This window comes from Xiphophorus maculatus, chromosome 3, assembly GCF_002775205.1.
Source record: "Xiphophorus maculatus strain JP 163 A chromosome 3, X_maculatus-5.0-male, whole genome shotgun sequence".
Taxonomy (NCBI): domain Eukaryota; kingdom Metazoa; phylum Chordata; class Actinopteri; order Cyprinodontiformes; family Poeciliidae; genus Xiphophorus; species Xiphophorus maculatus.
The window spans coordinates 13951542-13978915 of record NC_036445.1 but is presented as its reverse complement, the minus strand read 5'-3'; the positions used below and the strand labels follow the sequence as shown (position 1 = coordinate 13978915).

At 36.7% G+C, this 27374-nt stretch overlaps 4 protein-coding genes across 9 annotated transcripts; 3 read left to right on the top strand and 1 right to left on the bottom strand.

Moving 5' to 3' along the window:
- Positions 1-1240: 1240 nt before the first annotated feature.
- Positions 1241-2638, top strand: LOC102238028 (myeloid cell surface antigen CD33-like). The gene is made up of 4 exons (XM_005798434.2): positions 1241-1310; positions 1396-1453; positions 1543-1914; positions 2028-2638. The coding sequence occupies exons 2-4, from the start codon at positions 1411-1413 to the stop codon at positions 2303-2305; spliced, it is 693 nt and encodes a 230-aa protein (XP_005798491.2). The 5' UTR covers positions 1241-1310; positions 1396-1410; the 3' UTR covers positions 2306-2638.
- Positions 2117-25116, bottom strand: LOC111608191 (myelin-associated glycoprotein-like). Of its 5 annotated transcripts, none has more exons than XR_002752585.1 (10): positions 25000-25116; positions 24476-24829; positions 22846-23136; positions 21882-22133; positions 21502-21762; positions 21332-21416; positions 19266-19355; positions 19110-19179; positions 18943-19036; positions 2117-2138 (listed from the first exon to the last, which is right to left on the bottom strand). XR_002752585.1 is itself a non-coding variant. In XM_023331503.1 (9 exons), exons 1-9 carry the CDS (start codon positions 25085-25087, stop codon positions 19001-19003), a joined length of 1527 nt encoding a protein of 508 aa, XP_023187271.1. In that variant the 5' UTR covers positions 25088-25116; the 3' UTR covers positions 15810-19000. The 5 variants fall into 5 exon arrangements, 1 of the variants encoding a protein (XP_023187271.1); XR_002752583.1 differs by lacking the exon at positions 2117-2138 and adding an exon at positions 15810-18212; XR_002752584.1 differs by lacking the exon at positions 2117-2138 and adding an exon at positions 15810-16981.
- Positions 9620-11038, top strand: LOC106700410 (myeloid cell surface antigen CD33-like). Of its 2 annotated transcripts, XM_023331505.1 has the most exons (4): positions 9845-9921; positions 10013-10070; positions 10167-10538; positions 10651-11038. In XM_023331505.1, exons 2-4 carry the CDS (start codon positions 10028-10030, stop codon positions 10938-10940), a joined length of 705 nt encoding a protein of 234 aa, XP_023187273.1. In that variant the 5' UTR covers positions 9845-9921; positions 10013-10027; the 3' UTR covers positions 10941-11038. The 2 variants fall into 2 exon arrangements, with proteins under 2 accessions (XP_023187272.1, XP_023187273.1); XM_023331504.1 differs by having other exon boundaries at positions 9620-10538.
- LOC111608192 (myeloid cell surface antigen CD33-like) lies at positions 16055-17085 on the top strand. Its single transcript, XM_023331507.1, has 3 exons — positions 16055-16107; positions 16204-16575; positions 16690-17085. Exons 1-3 carry the CDS (start codon positions 16065-16067, stop codon positions 16977-16979), a joined length of 705 nt encoding a protein of 234 aa, XP_023187275.1. The 5' UTR covers positions 16055-16064; the 3' UTR covers positions 16980-17085.
- Positions 25117-27374: the final 2258 nt, after the last annotated feature.

The following is a 27374-nucleotide window of genomic DNA, read 5'->3' as shown; positions in this document are numbered from 1 at the left end:
CTGGACGACCGGTCGACAGCACAGGAATGTTAGCTACCGGCTCGTGGGTGTTAGCTGCTGGCTTGGTGAGGCTAGCCGCCTGCTCTGATTCGGGAACGTTGGCTTCGGGCAGAGCACTGGGAGACTCGGGCAGAGAAAAGTTTGTTGCCTGCATACCAGGGTTGGATGCCCATTTACAGGGGATGGATGTGGAAAGAGCTGTGGAGGAAGACTGAGAACGGAAAGCAGGGATGTCTGGCTTAGGTGTTAGTGGTTCGCCTATTATCAAAGCAAAAGCTGATTGACAGTGCCATACTGCTTCCTTGAATCAACTCTAACAAGTCCATGAAAGGGAGACAAGGAGAACAGTCCCACAGGGCAATGGTACAGTTTCTGGCTAACTCAAATCAGCTTTAGATGGAGCAGAGTTGAGCCACTGTATCAATGAACTCTCTTACTGTCCATTGAAGATGTTCATGTTCTTCTGGATCCATTCTGTTGATGTTACTTCTCTTTCATTTACTTCTGCGAACCTCACCGTTCTGGCTGGATTCTTCTGTCAAGAATTGTTGGTTAATGGTGAGGGTTCAGATGCTGTGGGACCTAGGTTGAGGTGTTTTAATGATAGTTTTTAATGATGATCACAAAAGTACAGAAGTCCAGGCAGCACAGGTGATCAATGAGACAAGGAACTGAGACACTGGTAGCACTGGAAACACACATGAACGGGACAAACAACTAACAAGAAGACCACAACAAGGATCCAGTAGGGAAACAGACACAGAGTAAATACACAGAGGGTAATCAGGGGAAACGAGGGTCAGCTGGAAATAATCAAGGGGTAGATGACAACAACATAGGGACTAATTAACACACAAAAAACCAAGTGCTCACAGGACTGATGAAAAATATTAATATTCCAACGATTTGATATGATGTCAAGCATTACTATATTTAATTGCTCCACACCTGATGCTGGATACACTGTGAAGAATTTCAGGAAGTTATCCATAGGGATACCTGAACTGATTTTACACAATAACCATTTTATTCAAAGACCACAATGTTGCAGATTTTTAGTACATGTGCTACATTTATTTTTTTTCTCCATCTAAAATTTGTTCCTGGAAAATGTGAAAATATCTACATAACAATCAGCTTATGACGTGGGGAAAGTTTGATTGTAACAATTTCTGGCTTCAAGGTCTAAACTTTTGCTTTATAAGCACAAGACTCACTCTCACCACACAATAGGACAGAGATATATTTGGCTTCAAAACATTCAAATCTTACAAGATTTAATTTCAGTCATATGTTAAAGAAACTTCAAGGTGAGTGCATCATTACTTTGAAAGTCAAGAAGAATTCACTAAAGACTTTTATATGTTTATCTTAATCTTTATTTTGGTTTTTTAGACTTCTAGTCAGCTAATGATGGATCTGAAATTGTGGCTCTCAATTCTGATGGTTTGTGGTAAGCTTAGCCTTAAAATGACAATTCATGGAATATCATCATTCTATCACTGTCTACTTGCTGAGAACGTATTTCGTGCTTTATTGCAGGGATGGCTGAATCTCTAGGCTCGGGCAAGGACTGGCTCATAGATGTGCCATCCAGAATCTCTGTTCTTCAAAACTCATGTGTGGTCATTCCCTGTAGCTACGTTTACCCCAAGGCAAGAAAAATGTTGAAGACATGGAGGGGATACTGGAAGAGAAGGGGCACAGTTGTCGCATCAAATTTCCCCAATGCGAGACTAACGGATGAGTTCTACCATCGATCCAGAATTAGAGGAACCATTCAAAGCGGCAACTGCACCTGGCAGCTGAATCGTGTCAGAGAAACTGACACTGGTCCGTTTTACTTCAAAATTGAAATTCCACAACATAAAAGCTTCACTTTCTCACAAAATACGGTGACCCTCAATGTCTTCCGTGAGTATATTAGAGACTTTTCACTAATTCTAAACCATTTACTTTAAGATGTTAAATAACATGTTTAAATCACTATTTAACAATTGATTTTGTGAAAATTGTTGATTGTACAGGAGTTCCTGAGCCTCCCACCATGTCTGTTGCAGTCCAAGATGAAGTGACTGCCACCTGCAAAGTTACTCATGTCTGTCCATCATCTCCTCCCAAATTCTCATGGAGCCACTCTGGAACAAGGAAAACAAGGTCAAAAAAGGAAAATAAATGGTTGTGGTCAACAACGTCGACCCTCACCTTTACCCCTCAAGAAGCCGACTTCAACATGCCTTTAAACTGTACGGTGTTGTTCAAAGGCAACAAGTCTACAAAGGGCTCTGTGCTTCTCATCAAGTAGAATACCAAGTGAATCTAAATATGGAGTACTAGATTAGAGCAATATTTTCAGAGCTATCAGCCATATGACAAAGTGATTTTGCAGAAAAAGGTCTGAATTAGTAAAACTACAAAAAAAAAAACATTTAGAGAGACAAGAAATTCTTATTGTTGCTTTGATTCATATCACCTTTTGAGTTTAACTTTACCTAAATCTTTTGAAAATGTGTTAGAGGCTAAAAAGTTAGGATTCATTTTCTTAACCATTAATGATTTTCTAATTTGATTTATGGATTAATTTTGTTTAGCTTTTTTTCTTATACTCTTCATCAATTGTAAGACCATACACTGACTATTAAATATACATCATACTCCAATGTCCAATATTAAGTTGTCCTATTCTTTTGTATTAAATCTTTCATCAAAGTGTTAAGATTATAACATTTTTGTGTTTTTCATCTGTTAACTTTTCTCTCAATTATTTGGAGTATGTGAAATAGGGGACTGTTTCAACTGCAGCCTCCCATTTGTGGTGAATAGAGAACATAGGATATTTTATTTAGCACTTCAAATAGGCCACAAAGAACCTGGCGACAAAAGTAACAGTGTTATGCACTTTAAATCTACATTGTATGATTCATTGTGTAAATTTTGCTGCCAGCTAAATATTTTTACAAGACGGAGTCCCTTACAAAGGAAATGTGGATAAAATATATATGGGAACATAAACTTTTCTCTATTAACCATAATATGATAGTCTTTCCTCTTTCAAAGATTGAGATAATGGCCTGATGCACTATATTTATGTCCATTCTCATTTCCACTGTCAAAAAGAAAAGAAGGGAAGTAAAATAAAAATGACTATGCCATTATTTTTGCCATTTTCCATTCTTTTGAATCACCTAGCACACACTAGTTATGCATAGCTCACTGTTGGTCATGATTGGTGGTTGAAGAAGTGTGGACTCAAATGCAGAGAGGTAAAGGTGGCAACTGAGTTTGATGATTTAATGACGATATCCAGAGAGTACAAAGTCCAGGCAGCACAGGTGAGCAATGATGCTAGAAACTCAAAACACTGGTAGCACTGGTAACTAGATAAGAGGATGACACAATGTACGAAAGCAAACACAAGCGTTTGATGAGGAAACGCAGTCAGAGGTAGAAATTAAAAATTTTCTCCACCAGCCACAGTGGCTGGTAGAGAAAATTGTTTTACCGGCCACTCAGACATTTCACCAGGGACTGTTTTCTTTTTTTCTTTCGATTACAAACCCCACAAGTACAAGGAAATTATAGGAAATGTATGATTTATTCTAAACTCTATTAAAACCAATTTACTGACAACAAGTTTAACATACAGATGTACATATACAGAATAATTTAACATAAAGCATGGACACCTTAACGGGGTTGTAGTACAATAAGTTAATTTGAAGTAATTACTAAAGGCAAACTTTAACTACACAACCCTAACATTCTTGCAATCATATGTTGAACATTTCCATATTTTGACAACTCTCCCTGATACTATTAAAGATGTGTTTAGTCAGTTTTAAAATATTTTGAATTGTATCGATAGTTGTTTTCTAACTGTTTCATCTGTTTTCCCTTACTTATTATGTTTTCTATTGAAATTAACAATTATTACTAAAATATCTCAGAACATGTTCATTATTAATTCCACTGGCCATCATTTTTCATGTGTTACTCCAGAGTCTTTCTGACTACCTGGAGCTTCCCCCTCACAAACACCTGCCTTCCTGCCTGCATGAAGCTTTTTCTTTATGAACACTTTCACTCTTTCTTACTGGGCAGCAGCAGCTAACCTGAACTCTTCCTGAATCTGTCCCTGGTCACATCTCTCTCATCATCCTCCTCCGACAATAAAAAGCCCTTGAATCGCTTATTCCCTGTCCTTATCCGCTACTGAATCTCCTCCAACGGTCAAAGTTAGCGTGATAATTAACATATCGGTTAGTTTGACACATTTTTCTGAATGGGGTTTTGAGCTTTTTAGCTTTTGTCGTAGTTTTTATGACAAAAACTGTGCCCCGGATACGCCCAGTCTCGTATCCGTTCATTTTCTTGGACTCCGGTTAGCTGAAATGGCGCCATTTATAAACTTAGAGGGGAGGGGCGGGTCAAGGAGGACTGAGGGATTTCATTGGATAAGCCCAACGTCCATCAATAAAATCAACCAATGGGCTGTCGTGGTGGGTAAAAATTAGATTTATTATAATTTTTTTGTTAAATTATGACTTCGTAGATTTGGAAAGTAAATCCATCAGTCTGGACTCCAGACGGTCAGTCCTCCCCTGGACAGAAGTTCAAACTGAATGCTGCTTTTTTTTTCTTCTTCTGTTCAAATTGTCAACCCACCACAGTAGCGGGTGGTTGCTCCAATTTACATGCCACTTCATACTATTACAGTGGCAGGTGCTAATTTCCACCCCTGCATGAGACAATCAGGACAACGAGAAATAGGAGGGAACAATAAAGGGCAAGACACACAGACACAGCGGGTAAGAAGTAAATGTTTGTATCAAACCATCACTACTACGTCTTACCTTCCCGATGAAAACTGGAAATTAATTGTAATTAAAAAAAGTAAGCCACATTTGGGCAAGGCAGATTTCTATTTTTGATTATGAATATTTTTAAACACATGTTTTCTCCTCTGGACATTAAATTGTGAATCAAAATGTCTGGCACATGTAATTTATGCTTTTTCAACAGGTCAGACATTCCAGCAGACACAGAGAAAGGAATCATCTGTAATTGTAACTTAAAATGTTCACATATTTACTTCTGCTAGAGTACTTTGCAACAAAAGCTGATTTATTTTACACATATGCAAAACAAGGCATTTTTAATTTAAGCGATGACTTTTCATCAAGTTAATACTTATTATTCCAAGTATTTCAGTAATGTGTGTGGTAAAGTTGTCCTTTAGCTCTCAACAATTTGTAATTGGGGGAAAAAAATCTCAATTGCTCATTACTGTAGGATAACACTGGAGGGGGAAAAATCAATTTACAGCACTGGAGTTGTTTGGTTAACACTGGCATAGAGTGGCCTCTATATTAAAAGTTCCTCCAGCAATAAGTTATATGCTGCTTGTAAGAGAAGAACTGAAGAAAGACACCTGAGCCTCTGCAAAATGATGAGGAAGAAGAGGTCTCCTCTTGATTTGACAACAATCTCCCCTGGAAAATATTTCTCCCACGTGGCTGTTCTCTGCTTCACATTACTTCTTGTTTTATGAGTCAAACATTTTCCATTGTCAATGAAGGATTTAAAAATAAAATATGCTGTTTGAGTCAGCTGATATAATCAGCCATGAAAAAAGCAAAAACGAGGTTGAAACATTTCAGTTTTCTTTTTGAGTAACAGATGTTGACGTTTTGAAAAATTTCACAGAGGTTCTTATCAACTTCCCTTTCTGAGAGTTAATTCTGAACCCACTTACACCAGTGGGTTTTTCCACACTTGACCAAGAGTACATGCCCATCAACAACCACACTTTCTTCATTTATTATTGAACAGTGATACTCTTTAACTTATTTTCACATCTGCACTTACGGAGCTTGCAGGCCAACAACTACAGGATCATCATTTGATCTTTTTAACGTTTATCGCTTTTGTCAGAATAGTTTCACTTTTAAACACGTTAATCAGATATCACAATCTTCTAAGCAAAGGAGGAAATTCTAAAGACAACAACACTTGCACAATATGTTGAAACCAGATAAGTACTGCTACATAAACAATAATTAAAAATACACTTAGGTACACTTTTACAACAGCTTAATAGCCATTATCGATACATGAATTTACAAGACTTATTTGGAAAAGTTATAGCTGCAAGCAAAAGGGCCATAAGAGGCACTCTAATGTTTGAGAGTTAAATGTTGCCTAAATATATACAGAATTCATTTCCTTTATTTAACCTTGTTAACACTATTGACATGTATAGATTGCATGTGCAAGGGGGATCTGCACAGAACATCTGCAGCACACATCAAAATAGTTACACAGAACTAACTTAACATATAATTAAACCATTAATTACAGACCAGAATATTAATATTTTTCCTCAAACAGGTAGACAGACTGCAGCTTTTACTTTATTTATTAGACATTGGCATATATTTGATCATCCCAGTCAGTCTGAAAAACATACAACATAAAATTATTGTATTTACTCATGAATTTGTAAATTAATTAGAGAAAAATACATACCCCAACATTTCCATACATATCTTCATTCATATAAATATTTGAAGAATGCAGATAATCACAAATCTTGTTCCTGGGAATACAAATCAAATGGTTTGAAAATAATTATCAATAAGATGAAAAGTTTGCTTAGGTGAGTGATGAGGATTTTTTGAGGCCTTTCTGGGGGTTCCTGACTTCTTTGTGTCATCATTGCAAAGGTTTAATACTTAAGTGTCTCTACGTTTCCCCCTGCTGGCAAAATGAAGGTATAGTTTTAAAAGTATAATTTTCTCAGAGGGGAGTCTACTACGCATGACTTTGTACACAGAATCCTCTTAGTGCTATTGTGTCCTTAAGGTTAGCTTCGGTCAGAAAAAAGATTGTAAACTACACAGTGATTCATTGTGTGAATTTAATTTATCATAAAATGTAAAGAGTAGTAAATAAAATCTAGGATAACATGAGGAGGAAGCAATGTGGATATAAATAATGCCGCCATGAACAAGAACATTCCAAGATGTTGTTTAAATCCATTTAGGCTCTACAGGCTTTTCCTGAATGATAATCTAGGACACTTAGATCCCAGTTCCTATTTCAAAAATAGTAGCCAAATTAAAAACCTTCAACATTTCCCCTGAATTATCATCAGGCAAACAATCAACCAATCAATACTCAAGTATTTAGAAGATGATATTTATCAATAAGGCCTTCCACAGAGCAGGAAATACCAATATCATCTTGGATTTAGGTTTAGTTCTAGAAAACAGCATGAATTGTTGTTTTCATGCTAAAGAGCAGCTTCAGGTCATACATTGATGTTTGTCTTATCTATATAAAAACACACTTTAGCTGTATACACATGCTTTCAAGTGCTGTTTAGAAACTGAAAAAAATAAGGCCAAAAACTGTCTTTAAAAATTCTCTAAAGATTTCACATATTTACATTAAAATGTATATTATTCTATTGGCAAAACAGATAGAATAAACAGATAAACTATATGTGTCACAATGTCAGTATTTTGGGATGTGTTGTGTTTTCTTTAATGTTTCACACGTTTAGTTTTCTGTCAGACGTCAGGTTTTATTTCTTGTCTATATGGATCTTGGTCATTGGTCCTCCAGCTCTGTCTCCTCTGTTAATTTAGCTCTTGTTTTTCACCTGTGTCTCCTAATTGATTATTTCCCTCACCTGTTTCCTGCAGTATTTAAGTTCGAGTCATGTCCTTTTATGTTGCTGGATTCCTGTGTGTGTGTCTCACCTGGCGTCACACTTGTTTTGCTAACTCGTGTCTGAAATAAAATCAGTAAATAAATTGTGGCATGTTTGTTTTTTGGTTTGCCTTCACTTCCTAAAACACATTATCTGTCATTATGTTTATTATTTTGTACTTACATGAAACATTGAGCTGGACAGGCCGTGAAACATTTTTTCCCTCGTCGTTGATAGCAGCACAATACATTGCTCCTATTGTTCTAGAAACATTTGACACTATGTAGAGGTTTCCCTGAGAGATCTTTGCTCCAGTTTCATTGTGCCACTCATAGCGACTGACAGGAGGGTGAGCCTCACTGGAGCAAATGAGATCCACAGTTTCTCCCTCCTTTACGTCGACCTTGTACTCAACGTTCACATTCAGTGGTGCATCTGCATGAATATATAAAAACAGCTATATATTCTTGCCATATCAACAATATCGTTTGTGACGGCGTCTGGTGCAACAGTGTCATGAAAAAGTAAATCTACAGAAATTGTAGTCCTCATTTGGTAGTTCAACTTAAAGACAAACAGCATTTTAGAAACATGCCATGATATTATGACAATTAATTATAGCGTCATGATCTACGCACAACTCAGTTTTATTCGTCTTTATTTGAACAAAATTACAATGAATGACTGAAAGTTGGTTCATGCTGGCTTTCTTAGCTCACAATGTTTAGGTGGTGAACTAGAACATTAATTCATTCGTTTTAACCTTGCTGACATAAATTTGTTGGATGAACTGGCATCCAACTAGCCAATTGACTAGTTTATTGACAAACTAGCCAATTGGCCTTTTACCAGTTGGTAAAAAGGCAACATTGACATGGCATATATTTATTGGTAAATAATTTGAAAAACAGTGAATTCTTAAAACCACCATGCAGTAAAATGCAACTTTGCCACACCACCTAATTATAGCTTCATGAAACAAAATTACAATGAATCAATGAAAGTTGGTTCATGTTGGCTTTCTTAGCTCACAATGTTTAGGTGGCGAAATAGAATTAATTCATTCATTTTAACCTGGCTGAATAAATTTGAACTACTTCTTGTTTAGGATGAACTGGCAACACATTGGCATACATTTATTGGTAAAATTATGTACAAAACTGAATTCTTAAAACCATCATGCAGCAAAATGCAACTTTGCCACACCATCCCTTCGGCTTTTTGACCTCAATGTAGTTTCTGTTACTTATGTTTATATTGCGTTCTCTATATCTTCACTTCTCTTTTAAAAGATTTTAAAATGCAAAACACATTGAATCTTCAAAGAAATTGGCTACAGCAAGAGAAAACCAGAGTGGATTTAGACCAAAAGCTCTGATTGATGTTACAAACACCTTCTTAGGTCCAACCAAGAACAAGGAATGTGTAAATTACAAAGTGGCCGAAGAGTGAATTTTCAAACAAAATTTAAAGTTGTGAGTTCAATTTCAGCTACATGCTGTCATATGTTGATGTACCCATGGGCAAGGCACGTGTATAACTGAGTGGGCCTGTGTATGAAGTAACTAATATGACTAGAAAAGTACTATGTTAAACGAGTCAATTCACAACCATGTGACAAAAGTGGAAATAAGTTCAGAAACCATATATTGTTCTTCACATATGGAAGCTATTTTGTCACCATAATTATTATGAGCTAAAGCCTTAACATGTTTGAGGAAAAGCAGTAAAAATATATATTTCTTTTTGCATTTTTACATATAGGACTGATGAAAAATATTAATATTCCAAAGATTTGATCTGATATCAAGCATTATTATATGTAGTTGCTCCACACCTGATGCTCGGTACACTGCGCTGACTTTCAGGAAGTCATCAATAAGGACTTATCATTTACACCATAAGCATTTTATTCAAACACCACAATGTTGCAGACTTTATTTAGTACATGTGCTACATTTATTTTTTTCTCCATCTAAAATATTTTTCTGGCAAAAACAAACAAAAGGCAACATAATAATCAGCTTATGACGTTGGGAAAGTTTGATTGCAAACTAACAATTTCTGGCTTCAAGGTCTAAACTTTTGCTTTATAAGCACAAGACTCACTCTCACCACACAATAGGACAAAGACATAATCTTTGGCTTCAAACTTTCAAATCTTACTAGATTTAATTTCAGCCATATGTTAAAGAAACTTCAAGGTGAGTGGATCATTACTTTGAAGATTAAGGAGGATTCATCGACACTACAGACTTTTATATGTTTATCTTAATTTTTATTTTGGTTTTTTAGACTTCTAGTCAGCTAATGATGGATCTGAAATTGTGGCTCTCATTTCTGATGGTTTGTGGTAAGCTTAGCCTTAAAATGACAATTCATGGAATATCATCATTCTATCACTGTCTACTTGCTACAAACGTATTCTTGCTTTTGTGCTTTATTGCAGCGATGGCTGAATCTCATATCTTGCACAAGGACTGGCTCATAGATGTGCCATCCAGAATCCCTGTTCTTCAAAGCTCATGTGTGGTCATTCCCTGCGTTTACTTGTATCCCAAGTCAAGAAAAATATTGAACAGATGGCGGGGATTCTGGAAGAGAGGGGACACGATTGTTGCATCAAATTTCCTCAATTTGAGACTAGGGAATGAGTTCCACCATCGATCCAGAATTACAGGAACCCTTCAAAGCGGCAACTGCACCTGGCAGCTGTATGGCGTCAGAGAAACTGACACTGGTCCGTTTTACTTCAGAATTGAAATTCCACAACATAAAAGCTTCACTTTCTCAAAAAATAAGGTGACCCTGGATGTCTTCCGTGAGTATATTAGAGACCTTTTCAGTAATTCTAAACCATTTACTTTAAGATAGTAAAACATGTTTGAATAACTATTTAACAATTGATTTTGTGAAAATTGTTGATTGTACAGGAGTTCCTAAGCCTCCCACCATGTCTGTTGCAGTCCAAGATCAAGTGACTGCCACCTGCAAAGTTACTCATGTCTGTCCATCATCTCCTCCCAAATTCTCCTGGAGCCACTCTGGAATAAGGAAAACAAGGTCAAAAAAGGAAAATAAATGGTTGTGGTCAACAACGTCGACCCTCACCTTTACCCCTCAAGAAGCCGACTTCAACATGCCTTTAAACTGTACGGTGACATTCCCTGGCAAGAAGACTACAGTGGGCTCTGTGCTTCTCATCAAGAAGAGTACCAAGTGAATCTAAATATGGAGTACTAGATTAGAGCAATATTTTTAGTGCTATCTGCCATGATGGCAAAGTGATCTTGCAGAAAAAGGCCTGAAATAGTAAAACTACAAAAAAAAAAAAAAAAAAAAAAACATTTAATGAGAAGAAATTCTTACTGTTGCTTTGATTCATATCACCTTTTGAGTTTAACTTTACCGAAATTTTTTGAAAATATGTTAGGCAAAAAAGTTAGGATTCATTTTGTTTTAACCTTTAATGATTTTCTAATAGGATTTATGGATTAATTTTGCTTTGCTGTTTTTCTTTCTTTTACTCTTCCTCATCTGTAAGATCATACACTGACTATTAAATTTGCATCATACTCCAATGTCCTCAAGTTGTCCTATTCTTTTGTATTAAATCTTTCATCAAAGTGCTAAGATTATAATATTGGTGTGTTTTTTATCTCTTAATTTTTCTCTCAATTATCTGGAGTGTGTGAAGTAGGAGACTGTTGTGGCTGCAGCCTCCCATTTGTGGTGAATAGAGAACATAGGATATTTTATTTAGCACTTCAAATAGGCCACAAAGAGCCTGGCGACAAAAGTAACAGTGTTATGCACTTTAAATCTACATTATATGATTCATTGGGTAAATTTTGCTGCCAGCTAAATATTTTTACAAGTGGGAGAGTCCTTTACAAAGGAAATGTGGATTAAATATATATGGAAACATGAACTTTTCTCTGCTAAACAATATGATAGTCTTTCCTCTTTCAAAGATTGAGATAATGACCTGATGCACTACATTTAAGCACGTTGTTTGTCAACTGCACTGACAAGAAGAAAAGAGGGGAGTAAAATAAAAATTATTTTGCCATTATTTTTTTGTTTTACATGCTTTTGAATCACATAACATCTCACATAGTTATTCATTTCTAACTTTTAAATGGTGATCTTCATCTTTGCATGCTTTGTTACTGTTGCACTAAAGTAACAAAGCATGCTCCAGTGCTCCGGCAGCAGCACCAGATGAAAAAAGATTTACAGAAATAACAATTCAGGTTAAACCAAGTCTCACACTTTATGTTTCATTTTAAGCAGTCTAGTATCATCATGCTGCATAGAGTGGCCTCTATATTAAAAGTTCCTCCAGCAATAAGTTATATGCTGCTTGTAAGAGAAGAACTGAGGAAAGACACCTGAGCCTCTGCAAAATGATGAGGAAGAAGAGGTCTCCTCTTGATTTGACAACAATCTCCCCTGGAAATTTTTTCTCCCACGTGGCTGTTCTCTGCTTCACATTAGTTCTTGTTTTATGAGTCAAATATTTTCCATTGTCAATTTCTAATTTAAAAATAAAATATGCTGTTTGAGTCAGCTGATATAATCAGCCATGAAAAAAGCAAAAACGAGGTTGAAACATTTCAGTTTTCTTTTTGAGTAACAGATGTTGACGTTTTGAAATATTTCACAGAGGTTCTTATCAACTTCCCTTTCTGAGAGTTAATTCTGAACCCACTTACACCAGTGGGTTTTCACACTTGACCAAGAGTACATGCCCATCAACAACCACACTTTCTTCATTTATTATTGAACAGTGATACTCTTTAACTTATTTTCACATCTGCACTTACGAAGCTTGCAGGCCAACAACTACAGGATCATCATTTGATCTTTTTAACGTTTATCTCTTTTGTCAGAATAGTTTCACTTTTAAACACGTTAATCAGATATCACAATCTTCTAAGCAAAAGAGGAAATTCTAAAGACAACAACACTTGCACAATATGTTGAAACCAGATAAGTACTGCTACATAAACAATAATTAAAAATACACTTAGGTTCACTTTTACAACAGCTTAATAGCCATTATCGATACATGAATTTACAAGACTTATTTGGAAAAGTTATAGCTGCAAGCAAAAGGGCCTTATGAGGCACTCTAATGTTTGAGAGTTAAATGTAACCCCAAAATACACAGAATTAATTTCCTTTATTTAACCTTGTTAACACTATTGAGATGTATAGATTGCATTTGCAAGGGGGATCTGCACAGAACATCTGCAGCACACATCAAAATAGTTACACAGAACTAACTTAACATATAATTAAACCATTAATTACAGACCAGAATATTAATATTTTTCCTCAAACAGGTAGACAGACTGCAGCTTTTACTTTATTTATTAGACAATGGCATATATTTGATCCTGCCAGTGTGAAGCGAGAAAAATTAACATAGTCCAAACCTTGTTAGAGAGAAAGAACAAAACACAGCTTTATTTCACATCTGCGCAGATGGAGAACTCTGAAGAGATCTGACTAGACAAAGGAATCACCTCTCTATATATACTGTATACTGTCCTTCTCCCACAGACAGTGTCATCACCAACATTACCAAGGAGATTATCAGATTAATACACATACAGAGAAAAATGCAACCTTCAGTTAAAAATGGGTTTCAGACAGAATATTCGTTATTTTCTTCCCTCCCCACTATCATCCTTTAAAATAACTTTTATTTAGATTCTTTATTCTTCAAACGGTTAATCATCCCTTTGTTTTGTCCCTCCCTATTTCTATATAATTTGCTCTTCTTCTTAATCACTGGATAGTTCTGTTTGCTGAAAATACTACCTGTTTTAATAGTTCCTGCGAATCACGAGCTACTGGTCTGTTGTCTCCTTCTAACCACTGTGGTTTCATTATCTTTCTTTCTGTGAAACATTAACTGTTTGTTCTTATCCTTTCCTTTTTGCTATTGTTTTAGTTGCTTTTAACCATTTCCCACTTCATTTTGATATTTACTCTTTTATTTGTCACATTCATGACTGTTCTTCTTTTTCTCTCTTCAACTTTCTTCTTCGACTATACCTATTTTTCTTTCCAGCCTTCTAGATAATTTTTTTTCTTATTTTATTTATCTACTTATTCATTTATTTATCTATCTATCTATTTATTTATTTAATCATTCATTCATTTATTTGCCAATAGTCTATCTTCATAACCTTCTTTTTTTCTCATTTTCTTGGCTTTTTCTTAAAGGATATAAGAAAATGGATGGATGGATGGATGGATGGATGGATGGATGGATGGATGGATGGATGGATGGATGGATGGATGGATGGATGGATGGATGGATGGATGGATGGATGGATGGATAATACAAAAAGAAAACTGGTTCTCATGTAACATTGCTTGTTTGCAGATTTCTTTACACTAGCAAAGAATACAAGGAAAAGCATTAGCATTAGCAAATATGTTTAAAGGAAAAGCAGGAAAATTAAGAATTTATTTATTTCTTATTGCATTGAGAACTGCCCTAATGTCAGCAATATTTTCTTACCACATTTTTTCCGCATGGGTAATGTTATGGGACTAATGAAAAATATTAATATTCCAAAGATTTGATCTGATATCAAGCATTATTATATTTAATTGCTCCACACCTGATGCTGGGTACACTGCGCTGACTTTCAGGAAGTCATCATTGGGGCCTGCCATGCAAAGCAATGGCAGGAACCTATTACTCTACACCCAACAAGCGTCTCTTTAATATTCTTTTGAAGGATTTGTTCCCAATGCTTTTTTTCAGTCAAACTGGCTGGCTCAAAGAGAGAATTGTTTCCCCCAGCATGTCTGACTCACAGCTCACACTTAGCTGAGACAGTTATTTACCATAGCAACTCAGGAGGCTATTGGCTGCTGCTTAGGACTACAAATACGCATCACTGTAGTTCTATCTACGGTGGAAGACTCATTTGAAACAGAGGACTGGACTGGCCTTTAGAACTACTTGTGTTTTGGGCTTTTTATAACCGATTTAACTCAGTCACTGTTACACATGGGATTAGTTTGGCCCTTTGAAATGAAGCTTAACAAAAATTTCAAAATAAAAGCCTTGAGAAATTTTACATCATGTAATTGCGCTTTTTGGCTTTATGTGACTTTTTTATCCAAAGCACTGTTACACACTGGAATAGTTTGGCCCTCTGAAATGAAGCACACTGAAAATTCCAAAGTAAAAGCCTTGAATATTTTTATTTCAGGTAGTTGCTCTTTTGAGCATTATGTGACTGATTTACCCAATGACTATTAGACATGGATTTATTGTGGCAATAAAAATTAAGCTTAATGAAAATTTCAAAATAAAAGCCTTCACAATTTTTACGTCAGGTATATACTCTTTAGGGCATTATATAATTGATTTCACCCAACCATTGTTACACATAGGATTAGTGTGGCAATTTAAAATTAAGCTTACTGAAAATTTCAAAATAAAAGCCTTGAATATTTTTAAATCAGGTAATTGCTCTTTTTGGCTTTATGTGACTTTTTTTATCCATAGCACTGTTACACATGGGTTTAGTGTGGCAATTTAAAATTAAGCTTAACAAAAATTTCAAAATAAAAGCCTCAATATGCCCCTGAGGTTAGTGCACCACCACAGGCGGTGCAATAATATTATTCTGCATTATCTGTTTCTCTCAGGTTAGGGAACTGCCTTGCTCAGCAAGGCAGTCCATTAGCATTAGCATTTTAGCTTAAATAAGCTATTAGCTATTTATTTCACTTTTTAGCCATGTTTAGTCTACTGAATGCAGTAAGTCCATTATAGAAAACATCCTAGTGATGTCCCACATGCTACTGACAGGAATCACGCTAACATTAGCATTTTTGCTAATTTTAGCTGATACACTTACTTTATCAAACTGAATGGTGCAAGTGCATGTTAGTCAACAATCTTGTCAATCTCCTCATGCTATTGACTACGTTACAGCTTTCTTTAGCATTGATGCTAATTTCTAGCATCAGAACGCCGGGCCCAAACCGACGGGCACACTTTGGCAGGCCCCGGTTAAATTTCTTCAGGAATTTTCTAGTTAAGGACTTATCATTTACACCATAAACATTTTATTCAAACACCACATTGTTGCAGATTTTTAGTACATGTGCTACATTTAATTTTTTTCTCCATCTAAAATTTGTTCATCGAAAATGTACCCAAAAAGCAACAAAATAATCAGCTTATGTCGTTGGGAAAGTTTGATTGCAATCTGTAACAATTTCTGACTTCAAGGTCTAAACTTTTGCTTTATAAGCACAAGACTCACTCTCACCACACAGTAGGACAGAGGACATTAGTCAGCTAATGATGGATCTGAAATTGTGGCTCTCAATTCTGATGGTTTGTGGTAAGCTTAGCCTTAAAATGACAATTCATGGAATATCATCATTCTATCACTGTCTACTTGCTAAAAATGTATTCTTGCTTTTGTGCTTTATTGCAGCGATGGCTGAATCTCATATCTTGCACAAGGACTGGCTCATAGATGTGCCATCCAGAATCCCTGTTCTTCAAAGCTCATGTGTGGTCATTCCCTGCGTTTACTTGTATCCCGAGACAAAAAAAATATTGAACAGATGGCGGGGATTCTGGAAGAGAGGGGACACGATTGTTGCATCAAATTTCCTCAATTTGAGACTAGGGAATGAGTTCCACATGCGATCCAGAATTACAGGAACCCTTCAAAGCGGCAACTGCACCTGGCAGCTGTATGGCGTCAGAGAAACTGACACTGGTCCGTTTTACTTCAGAATTGAAATTCCACAACATAAAAGCTTCACTTTCTCAAAAAATAAGGTGACCCTCAATGTCTTCCGTGAGTATATTAGAGACCTTTTCAGTAATTCTAAACCATTTACTTTAAGATGTTAAAAGACATGTTTAAATCACTATTTAACAAGTAATTTTGTGAAAATTGTTGATTGTACAGGAGTTCCTAAGCCTCCCACCATGTCTGTTGCAGTCCAAGATCAAGTGACTGCCACCTGCAAAGTTACTCATGTCTGTCCATCATCTCCTCCCAAATTCTCATGGAGCCACTCTGGAATAAGGAAAACAAGGTCAAAAAAGGAAAATAAATGGTTGTGGTCAACAACGTCGACCCTCACCTTTACCCCTCAAGAAGCCGACTTCAACATGCCTTTAAAATGTACGGTGACATTCCCTGGCAAGAAGACTACAGTGGGCTCTGTGCTTCTCATCAAGAAGAGTACCAAGTGAGTCTAAATATGGAGTACTAGATTAGAGCAATATTTTTAGTGCTATCTGCCATGATGGCAAAGTGATTTTGCAGAAAAAGGCCTGAAATAGTAAAACTACAAAAAAATAATCATGTAGTGAGTCAAGAAATTCTTATTGTTGCTTTGATTCATATCACCTTTTGAGTTTAACTTTACCTAAATCTTTTGAAAATGTGTTAGAGGCACAAAAGTTAGGATTAATTTTGTTTTAACCTTTAATGATTTTCTAAAAGGATTATGGATTAATTTTGCTTTGCTGTTTTTCTTTCTTTTACTCTTCATCAACTGTAAGATCATACACTGACTATTAAATTTGCATCATACTCCAAAGTCTACAAGTTTTAATGTTGTTTTGAATTAAATCTTTCATTAAAGTGCTAAGATTATAACATTGGTGTATTTTTTTTATCTCTTAACTTTTGTCTCAATTATCTGGAGTGTGTGAAGTAGGAGACTGTTGTGGCTGCAGCCTCCCATTTATGGTGAATAGAGAATATGAGGTATTTTATTTAGCACTTCAAATAGGCCACAAAGAACCTTCATCAACAGAGGAACTGCACAAATAGCTACAGGAGATGTGGATTAAATATATATGGAAACATGAACTTTTCTCTGTTAAACAATATGATAGTCTTTCCTCTTTCAAAGATTGAGATAATGACCTGATGCACTACATTTAAGCACGTTGTTTGTCAACTGCACTGACAAGAAGAAAAGAGGGGAGTAAAATAAAAATTATTTTGCCATTATTTTTTTGTTTTACATGCTTTTGAATCACATAACATCTCACATAGTTGTTCATTTCTAACTTTTAAATGGTGATCTTCATCTTTGCATGCTTTGTTACTGTTGCACTAAAGTAACAAAGCATGCTCCAGTGCTCCGGCAGCAGCACCAGATGAAAAAAGATTTACAGAAATAACAATTCAGGTTAAACCAAGTCTCACACTTTATGTTTCATTTTAAGCAGTCTAGTATCATCATGCTGCATAGAGTGGCCTCTATATTAAAAGTTCCTCCAGCAATAAGTTATATGCTGCTTGTAAGAGAAGAACTGAAGAAAGACACCTGAGCCTCTGCAAAATGATGAGGAAGAAGAGGTCTCCTCTTGATTTGACAACAATCTCCCCTGGAAATTTTTTCTCCCACGTGGCTGTTCTCTGCTTCACATTACTTCTTGTTTTATGAGTCAAACATTTTCCATTGTCAATTTCTAGTTTAAAAATAAAATATGCTGTTTGAGTCAGCTGATATAATCAGCCATGAAAAAAGCAAAAACGAGGTTGAAACATTTCAGTTTCCTTTTTGAGTAACAGATGTTGACGTTTGAAAAATTTCACAGATGTTCTTATCAACTTCCCTTTCTGAGAGTTAATTCTGAACCCACTTACAGGCACACCCGTGGGTTTTTCCACACTTGACCAAGAGTACATGCCCATCAACAACCACACTTTCTTCATTTATTATTGAACAGTGATACTCTCTAACTTATTTTCACATCTGCACTTACGAAGCTTGCAGGCCAACAACTACAGGATCATCATTTGATATTTTTAAAGTTTATCTCTTTTATCAGAATAGTTTCACTTTTAAACACGTTAATCAGATATCACAATCTTCTAAGCAAAGGAGGAAATTCTAAAGACAACAACACTTGCACAATATGTTGAAACCAGATAAGTACTTCTACATAAACAATAATTAAAAATACACTTAGGTACACTTTTACAACAGCTTAATAGCCATTATTGATACATGAATTTACAAGACTTATTTGGAAAAGTTATAGCTGCAAGCAAAAGGGCCTTATGAGGCACTCTAATGTTTGAGAGTTAAATGTAACCCCAAAATACACAGAATTAATTTCCTTTATTTAAAGGAAATACGTTCTAAATATTTACACAGAACAAACTTAAAATATAATTAGACCATTAATTACAGACCTGAATATTGATATTTTTCCTCAAACAGGTAGGCAAACTGCAGCTTTTCCTTTATTTATTAGACATTGGCATATATTTGATCATCCCAGTCAGTCTGAAAAACACATTCAACATAAAATATTGTATTTACTCATGAATTTGTAAATTATGTATAGAAAAATACGTACCCCAACATTTCCATACATATCTTCATTCATATAAATATTAGAAGAATGTGGATCATCACAAATCTTGTTCCTGGTAATACAAATCAAATGGTTTGAAAATAATTATAATTAAGATGAAAAGTTTGTTTAATTCAGTCTTTGGTGAGTGGTAAGGACCTGTTTGAGGCCTTCTCTGGTGGTTGCTGAGGCCTTTCTGTCATCATGGCACTCATGTTTAACTCCGAAGTGTCTCTAGGTTTCCCCCTGCTGGTAAGGTAAATATAATTTTCTCAGAGGAGAGTCTGCTATGCATGGCTTTGTACATACAGTTCAGACCAAAATTTTAGACACACTATCTCATTGACTTCAATGAGAAATTCTCATTGAATTTCTCATTCAATGAGAATTTCTCATTGAATGAATTCTCATTGAATTTCTCATTGAATTCAATGAGAAAGTGTGTCCAAACTTTTGGTCTGTACTGTATAATCCTTTCTCAAACAAACTGAGGAACTCTTAACCCATTTAACAAACAGTCACGGATCATCCATCCATCCATCCATCCATCCATCCATCCATCCATCCATCCATCCAGCCAGCTTCTTCCGCTTATCCGGGGTCGGGTCGTTTGCTGTAGCAGCCTAAGAAGGGAGGCCCAGACTTCCCTCCCCCCAGCCACTTGTTGCAGCTCTTCCGGGGGAATCCCAAGGCGTTCCCAGGCCTTGGGAGAAACAGCCGAGAGACATAATCCCTCCAACGTGCCCTGGGTCTTCCTGTAGGCCTCCTCCCGGTGGGACGAGCCCAGAACACCTCACCAGAGAGGCGTCCAGGAGGCATCCTGACCAGATGCCAGAGCCACCTCAACAGGCTCCTCTCGACATGAAGGAGCAGAGGCTCTACTCTGAGTCCCTCCCGGATGACCGAGCTTCTCACCCTATCGCTAAGGGAGAGCCCAAACACCCTGGGGAGAAAACCCATTTTGGCCGCTTGTATCTGCGACCTCGTTCTTTCTATCATGACCCAAATTGAGAGCTTCGCTTTTTGACTCAGCTCTCTCTTCACCACGACAGACCGGTACAACGCCAGCTTCACTGCAGACGCTGCAGTGAAGCTGTCGATCTCTTGCTCCCTCCTTCCCTCATTCGTGAACAAGATCCCGAGATACTTAAACTCCTCCACTTGGGGCAGAAAGTCCAACAACAGAACTCCACTAGAGTTCAGATCAGAGGGGGAGGGGGGTGGATAGGCAATCATATACCACCTAACCTGAAATTGCCCCTGTGATAACACATCTTAATATATGATGCAACCTGAAATGAAGTAATTAGTTTCTTAACTCATGTATTGTTGTTTCCTAATGAGAAGAGTAATGAACGACATCTTTAGAACATCTCGGTTTTAAGCCAGTTTTCCATCATTATTTTTAACACAATCTGTAGCGCCGCACTTTGAGCTGAGGTCACGACAAATAAACGGTGGTTTACATGCAGTACCTCGCGGACCACTAGGGGGCACCTGTGGACCACCAGCAGTCTGGGGACCACAGTTTGAGAAAGACTGCTTTAAGGTTAACTTGTGTCAGAAAAAAAGATTATAAACTGCACAGTGACCCATTGTGTGAAATAAATGTGTCATAAAATGTAAAGAATAATAAATAAAATCTAGATTAACACGAGAAAGAAGCAATGTGCATATAAATAATGCCACCAAGATGCTGTCTAAATCCATTTAGGCTCTACAGGATTTTCCTGAATGATAATCTAGTACAGGTCCTTTTCAAAAATAGTAGCCAAATTAAAGCCCTTCAACATTTCTACTTAATCAATCAATACCCAGATATTTGGAGGATGATACTTTATCAATAATGCTTCCACAGAGCAGAAATACCAATTTCATCCAAGAATTAGGTTTAGTTCTAGAAAACAGCATGATTTGCTTTCTTCATGCTAAGGATCATACATTGAGGTCATACATTGACGTATCGTTTTATCTACATAAAAATGCACTTGAGCCATATACACATTCTGTCAAGTCCTATTTGGAATTTGCAAAAAACCAATAAGGCCAAAAACTGTGCCTTGGAGGACTCTTTTCACAATTATCTAAATATTTGACATATTTACATTAAAATACTGTATTTTAATGTATATGTTGTATAATACAAATAAATTACTGTTTCTCATGTAACACTGATTGTTTCCAGATTTCTTTACATTAGCAAACAACATTTATATTTTACTCACCATTTCTTATAAAGTACCACTACAAGTATAACAAACAGCAAGAACCCTGCTGCTCCACTGGCAATGAAAATGTAAAGCATCACCTCTGTAAAGACAGAAATCAAACAATGTGTGTTTATTTAATTCGCCATGTTTGGTGGTGATTCTTGAAATGTGATATCACTTCATACCGTCATGAGGTACAGAGAGTGTATGGCTGGCCTTCCCTTCGGTGTTAGATGCCAAACACTGCACAAACTTGGAAGGCTCAATATCTTTCCAAAGAATCTTTATGGTATAGAAACCATTTTTATCTCTTGTAGTTCCAGGTAGAATTTTGTCAGAATGCTTAAATGTGACGGTGCTGGCAGGATTGGAGTCCACAATACACTCACACTTCACCCAGTTGCCCTCTACTGAGCATGACGACTCAGTCTTTATCTCAGGAGCATCTGTAAAGGCAAAAAAAAAAATCCCAGAATGCATTTGGAATCAGCTATTAATTCAAATTCATTCAATGTTTTAGTTCCAATATTAAATGTTGTCATTATGTCTGTTATTTTGTACTTACATGAAACATTGAGCTGGACAGGCCGTGAAACATTTTTTCCCTCGTCGTTGATAGCAGCACAATACATTGCTCCTATTGTTCTAGAAACATTTGACACTATGTAGAGGTTTCCCTGAGAGATCTTTGCTCCAGTTTCATTGTGCCACTCATAGCGACTGACAGGAGGGTGAGCCTCACTGGAGCAAGTGAGATCCACAGTTTCTCCCTCCTTTACGTCGACCTTGTACTCAACGTTCACATTCAGTGGTGCATCTGCATGAATATATAAAAACAGCTATATATTCTTGCCATATCAACAATATCGTTTGTGACGGCATCTGGTGCAACAGTGTCATGAAAAAGTAAATCTACAGAAATTGTAGTCCTCATTTGGTAGTTCAACTTAAAGACAAACAGCATTTTAGAAACATGCCATGATATTATGACAATTAATTATAGCGTCATGATCTACGCACAACTCAGTTTTATTCGTCTTTATTTGAACAAAATTACAATGAATGACTGAAAGTTGGTTCATGCTGGCTTTCTTAGCTCACAATGTTTAGGTGGTGAACTAGAACATTAATTCATTCGTTTTAACCTTGCTGACATAAATTTGTTGGATGAACTGGCATCCAACTAGCCAATTGACTAGTTTATTGACAAACTAGCCAATTGGCCTTTTACCAGTTGGTAAAAAGCCAGCATTGACATGGCATATATTTATTGGTAAATAATTTGAAAAACAGTGAATTCTTAAAACCACCATGCAGTCAAATGCAACTTTGCCACACCACCTCTTGAGCTTTTGTCACCTCAATGTGGCTTGTGTTACTTATGCACATATTGTGTTCTCTACAGTTTCACTTCTTTTTTAGAAGGTTTTTTCATTCAAAAACATTTTTTATGTGCCTTGAAGAACATGGTAATTTGGTTTTTAAATCCAAAATGTAATCAGGAAAATATCATTCTAATCAACACTTACATTTTACGTGAAGGATCTTGGATTTCTCCTGACTTTTCCCCCCCTTGTAGGTTACAGTGCACTGTAAAGGCTTGTTGTGGTCAATATGAGTCGGCCGAAAGCTCAGAATAGATCTTGTGTTCCACTCTGCATCGCCAAGCTGTTGGGACTGATGAATCTCCTCTCCGAGGTGACTCCACTTGAAATTGGGAGGAGAGGCGGGGCAGGAGTGAGACACAGAGCAGACTGCAGACACATTTTGTCCCTCCTTAATGTCCTCTTCCACCGAGAGTTGGAGAGGATTTGGCTCACCTGTGTTAACCAGAGGCATCACAATAGAGTATTAAAATGATCTATGTTCAGTAATCAAAAAGAGAAAATTAAAATGTTTCATCCTGTGTTAATATAGCCTGGTAAAAACCAAGGCCTTGTTCTACACTTTGCTTCTTTCAGAGGGTCAGGGCTCTTGGCTATTGAGAAACAATTGCTTACTGAAGGTATGGACTCTGTTGAAGTTTTAACTTTTACCCAATTGTTAATGACATAGGCAATGTGCCAGTTCAATGCTATGAAGCTTACAGGAAATTGCCTGCACTGTAAACAACCATCCTCCACTGAATGAGGCAGCTGTTAATGTTAACTTAGTATTTGTAGACATGAAAAACACAGAGTGAGTGGCTTTGTTCACTTCCTCTGCTGCCATTGCTAAAATTACAGACAGACTACAATTCTAAAACAGTGCAAAAAATCAATGTCATCGCTCACAACTTCTCCTTCTGTTCGCTGCTCGATCTGGTAGAAAATCTACCAGAGGAATCCAGGCCAATGGGAGAAAACTCAGACTGCTGTGAATCAAGATGTGAATAAGGTGAAATATCGTAGGAACTCAATGCCCAGGCTAGTGCTCCTGATGAGATAACACCCATTAAGATTTTACTTAATTTAATGTAAAACTAAATACATTTTGTCTCTGATAAACTTTCCCAAATGTAGCAAACAACAAAACTAAGCCTCACTTCAAATGGACATGGAAAGAGAATGATTTCAAATTTAGTTCAAGAGGTCACCGTAGAATAAAGCATCAGTTCAAATTTGTTGCACATATTGCATCCGTTCCCGTTTTAATTTTGGGGCATTTTGCTCATTTGGTAAATTATAATATGCTTCATGTCATTAAAATCCTTTGACTTGTTGAGTTTTCAAAAGGTGAAACTAATCGGCTGAGCGGTCTAAAGACATAATACATTTTTATGTCAAATTAAATTATCTACCGTGAAACATCAGTAACTAATGTAAACTGATATGCTTCATAAACAAACATCATGGACTTTTTTTCATTTCTAACTGTTTAAATTAATTTATATTTTTTAAGATTTATTTGCTTTAGTTCACTAGCAATTTCTTAATGTTTTGTTTCTTGAACATTTTTCTCCAAGAAAAAAACAAAAGTAAAGTAGTGCACAAAAAAATATCAATTTGCAAGCTTTTAGATAATGTAAAATGTATCTAAAATTGGCTAAACCCTTAAGACAAGTGCAAAGGTCAAATGTAAAATGCTACATTTGAACTAACTAGATACTGAAAATGATCATAAATGTCAAACATGACAGCAACACTGAAAACGGAAAGAAGAAAATAATGAGCTACTTACTTATAACTGAAATGGTGATACTATTTTTGTAGGAATATCTATTGTAGTCCTTAATTTCAATTCTAAAATCAAAGGGCCCCACGTCGCTCTTCTGAAGGGGGTCGATCTTCAGAGAGCAGTTCTTTGATTTCAGCTCTCCAACAAGCTCAACGCGATTCTGATACTGCTGTGACGTCTGTCCAGAGCCTGAGTGAAAAATTACGCCATTTGGATTGTTCCAAATCCCAGTGAATTCATATTTATTTCCTTCAACGGGATAGTTAAAAGAGCAGGGGATCACCACACATGAGCCGAGGAGCCCTTTAACTGAGGCTGGAGATGTGGATGTCCAGGATGAGGCTTCGCTTTCAAACTCTGCAAGTAGAAAGATTAAAATATTGAAACAAAGCAGTAATTTCATGCAACTTATAAATGACATTCTACTACAGTAAAGTCACATGAAAAGAAATTTTGGGAAACAGGACTGACAAAATTAGCATCTCATAATTTATAACAGTTTATACATTACACAAAACATACCTTACCTTTCACATAAATGCATGCGAAAAAGATAAGCCATTTGGAGGCACCCATCTTATTTTCTTGGGTGAATGAAAGAAATACAATGGGCATGCAGGCTGCAGCTGCTTTTTCATTCCCGTGACAAATGACTTGTCTAGTTTCCGTTCCACTTTTATCAAACCTCAAACCCACTGCGTCACATACATGTGCATATTTATCATCTGCAAGCGTGACCAACTAAAGGACACTACCGGACCTAATCTTAATTACGGCTCAATAACATATTTAAAATTGTGAGGAAGATTTCAAACCTGATTAAATTTGACAGTTAAAAAGACAATTCACTGGATCGTCCTTCATTTCTCTGCGGTTTGGATGTCGATGCACGCCCCATCGTCATCATTAAACTACCAGGAGGAGTTGTCATGCTGGATTCATGTAACGGCACCACTGCTGCACCATGTAACAACATGGATTTTAACAAAGGTGCATGCTAAAGATGAGAGCACAGACTTAAATTGTACACTGGGGCAGAAAGTTAAAGTGAACTGATGGAGAACAAATAAGAAATCAAGAAAAATCCATGGACTGCTGACCATATTTAAAACAGCTTTAAAATAATCTTAATGCCATTCACAGCCTAGATCTCTGTGTGATCAGTTCGAGGGATATGTGTAAAAAAAACCCATATTTTACATTTTGTATAATCCTCTAACACTGTTAAGAAACTGATGAAAGTGCTGTTTCCTCTATAATGACTGAGGAACAAAAACCTCAAAATTTAAAGGAGGAATAAAACAGAATGAAAAAACAATTTTAGATTAGACTGCCAACATTAAATAAACTAATATAGAATTTGGGAAGCAACTTACGTTGCCATGTGGACAGTTTGTACACACAGTGGATGTTAAAATGAGCCAAAGAAGAGTTCAAATATTGTTGCAGTGAAGATGTCAGCAGGTCAATCCGTCACCGCAGAAGCCACGACTTTTATTTATAGAAAGAGCTGCTTCTGAGTAGAGTGAAGTGGTGTGAAATTCTGCACGACATTATGCTCTAACAACAAACAGTCTGTGAGGAGTTAAAGTGTAACGAAATCCTACATGAACATTTATGTAGATAAACTGTATAAATCCTTTTGTTTCTGTGCAAATTGTGATGTTTTCATGTATTTTTTCGAATTCTGCAATTCTTTGTCTAAAACCACCTTAGTGCAACAAAACAGAAATTATTACCTTGCAATAAATAATTCTCATAATCTAATAATACAGATGAATTAACTCATTCTGCTGCAGAGAATAAGGGAGGTGGTTACACAATATCCAAGTACACATCTGATCGCAGGTCAGTCTGTGATGTAAATACTTTGTGGTTTGTAAAGGTGAAAAGTTCTGAAGCCAATGGTTCATCAAGTCTTTACTAACTGCCTTATTCATAAATACACCAAAGAGTTAGACAAGATAGAGAGACCAAATAGGGACCCTTCTGTCAAGATTTAATCGGTGGAGTGATTGATGACCCTAATCATTAATTGCTTTTGATTTCCGGTGACAGAATGTGCCCCGCCCCCCCTTAAATAAACATTCCTTTGACATCTGTTAATCCCATCAATGCGACACATTGTTTTGGTAAACTCCTCCCGACCTCTATGAGTTTTAAGAGTAATACAATTAAAGTATGAAAAACAATAAGTGTTAGATAATCAAGAACAATATACAGTATATAGTATATACTGTACCTAGAGAAGTTTAAATACATTTGGATGTTGTAATTACCTCGGGTTTTAAACAGAATGTCTATCTGATACACTGCCTGAAGCGGGATAGGGCGGACCCAACAGGATGACTCTCATGACCTCTGGTCAGCATGCATGACACGCGTGATACTCTATGTTTCCAGTCATTTCAATTCAGTCTTTATCAGGGTAGGTATGATTTAAACGCCAGCACAGATTCTCATGACCTCTGGGGGAATTGCCGATGGCAGTGATACGCACCAAGCCATATGTGTGTGTGGCGGGGGGGGGGGGGGGGGGGGGGGGCTACGCACATGTGACCACTTGTGAGCAAATTAAAGTACAGCACAATTAGAGCACGAAAAACAATAAGTGATCATCAGTATCAAGATTAATACATAGATTGTCACCTTTCCTAGATAACCCTGCCATCTGTGGGGGTATGTGTGTGTGTGTGCGTGTGTGTGTGCGTGTGTGTGTGCATTCGTGCGGGGTGTGTGTGTGAGAGTGCGTGTGTGTATGTGTCTGGGACATAAGACTGGACAAATATCTCTGAAGGAAAAAAAGGGGGAGGGCTGGGGTCATCTGTGTGTGTGTGCGTGGGCGTGAGTGTGTGAGGGTGTGTGCCTGTGCATGTCCCTGCGTAAGAGTAAACACATAGTT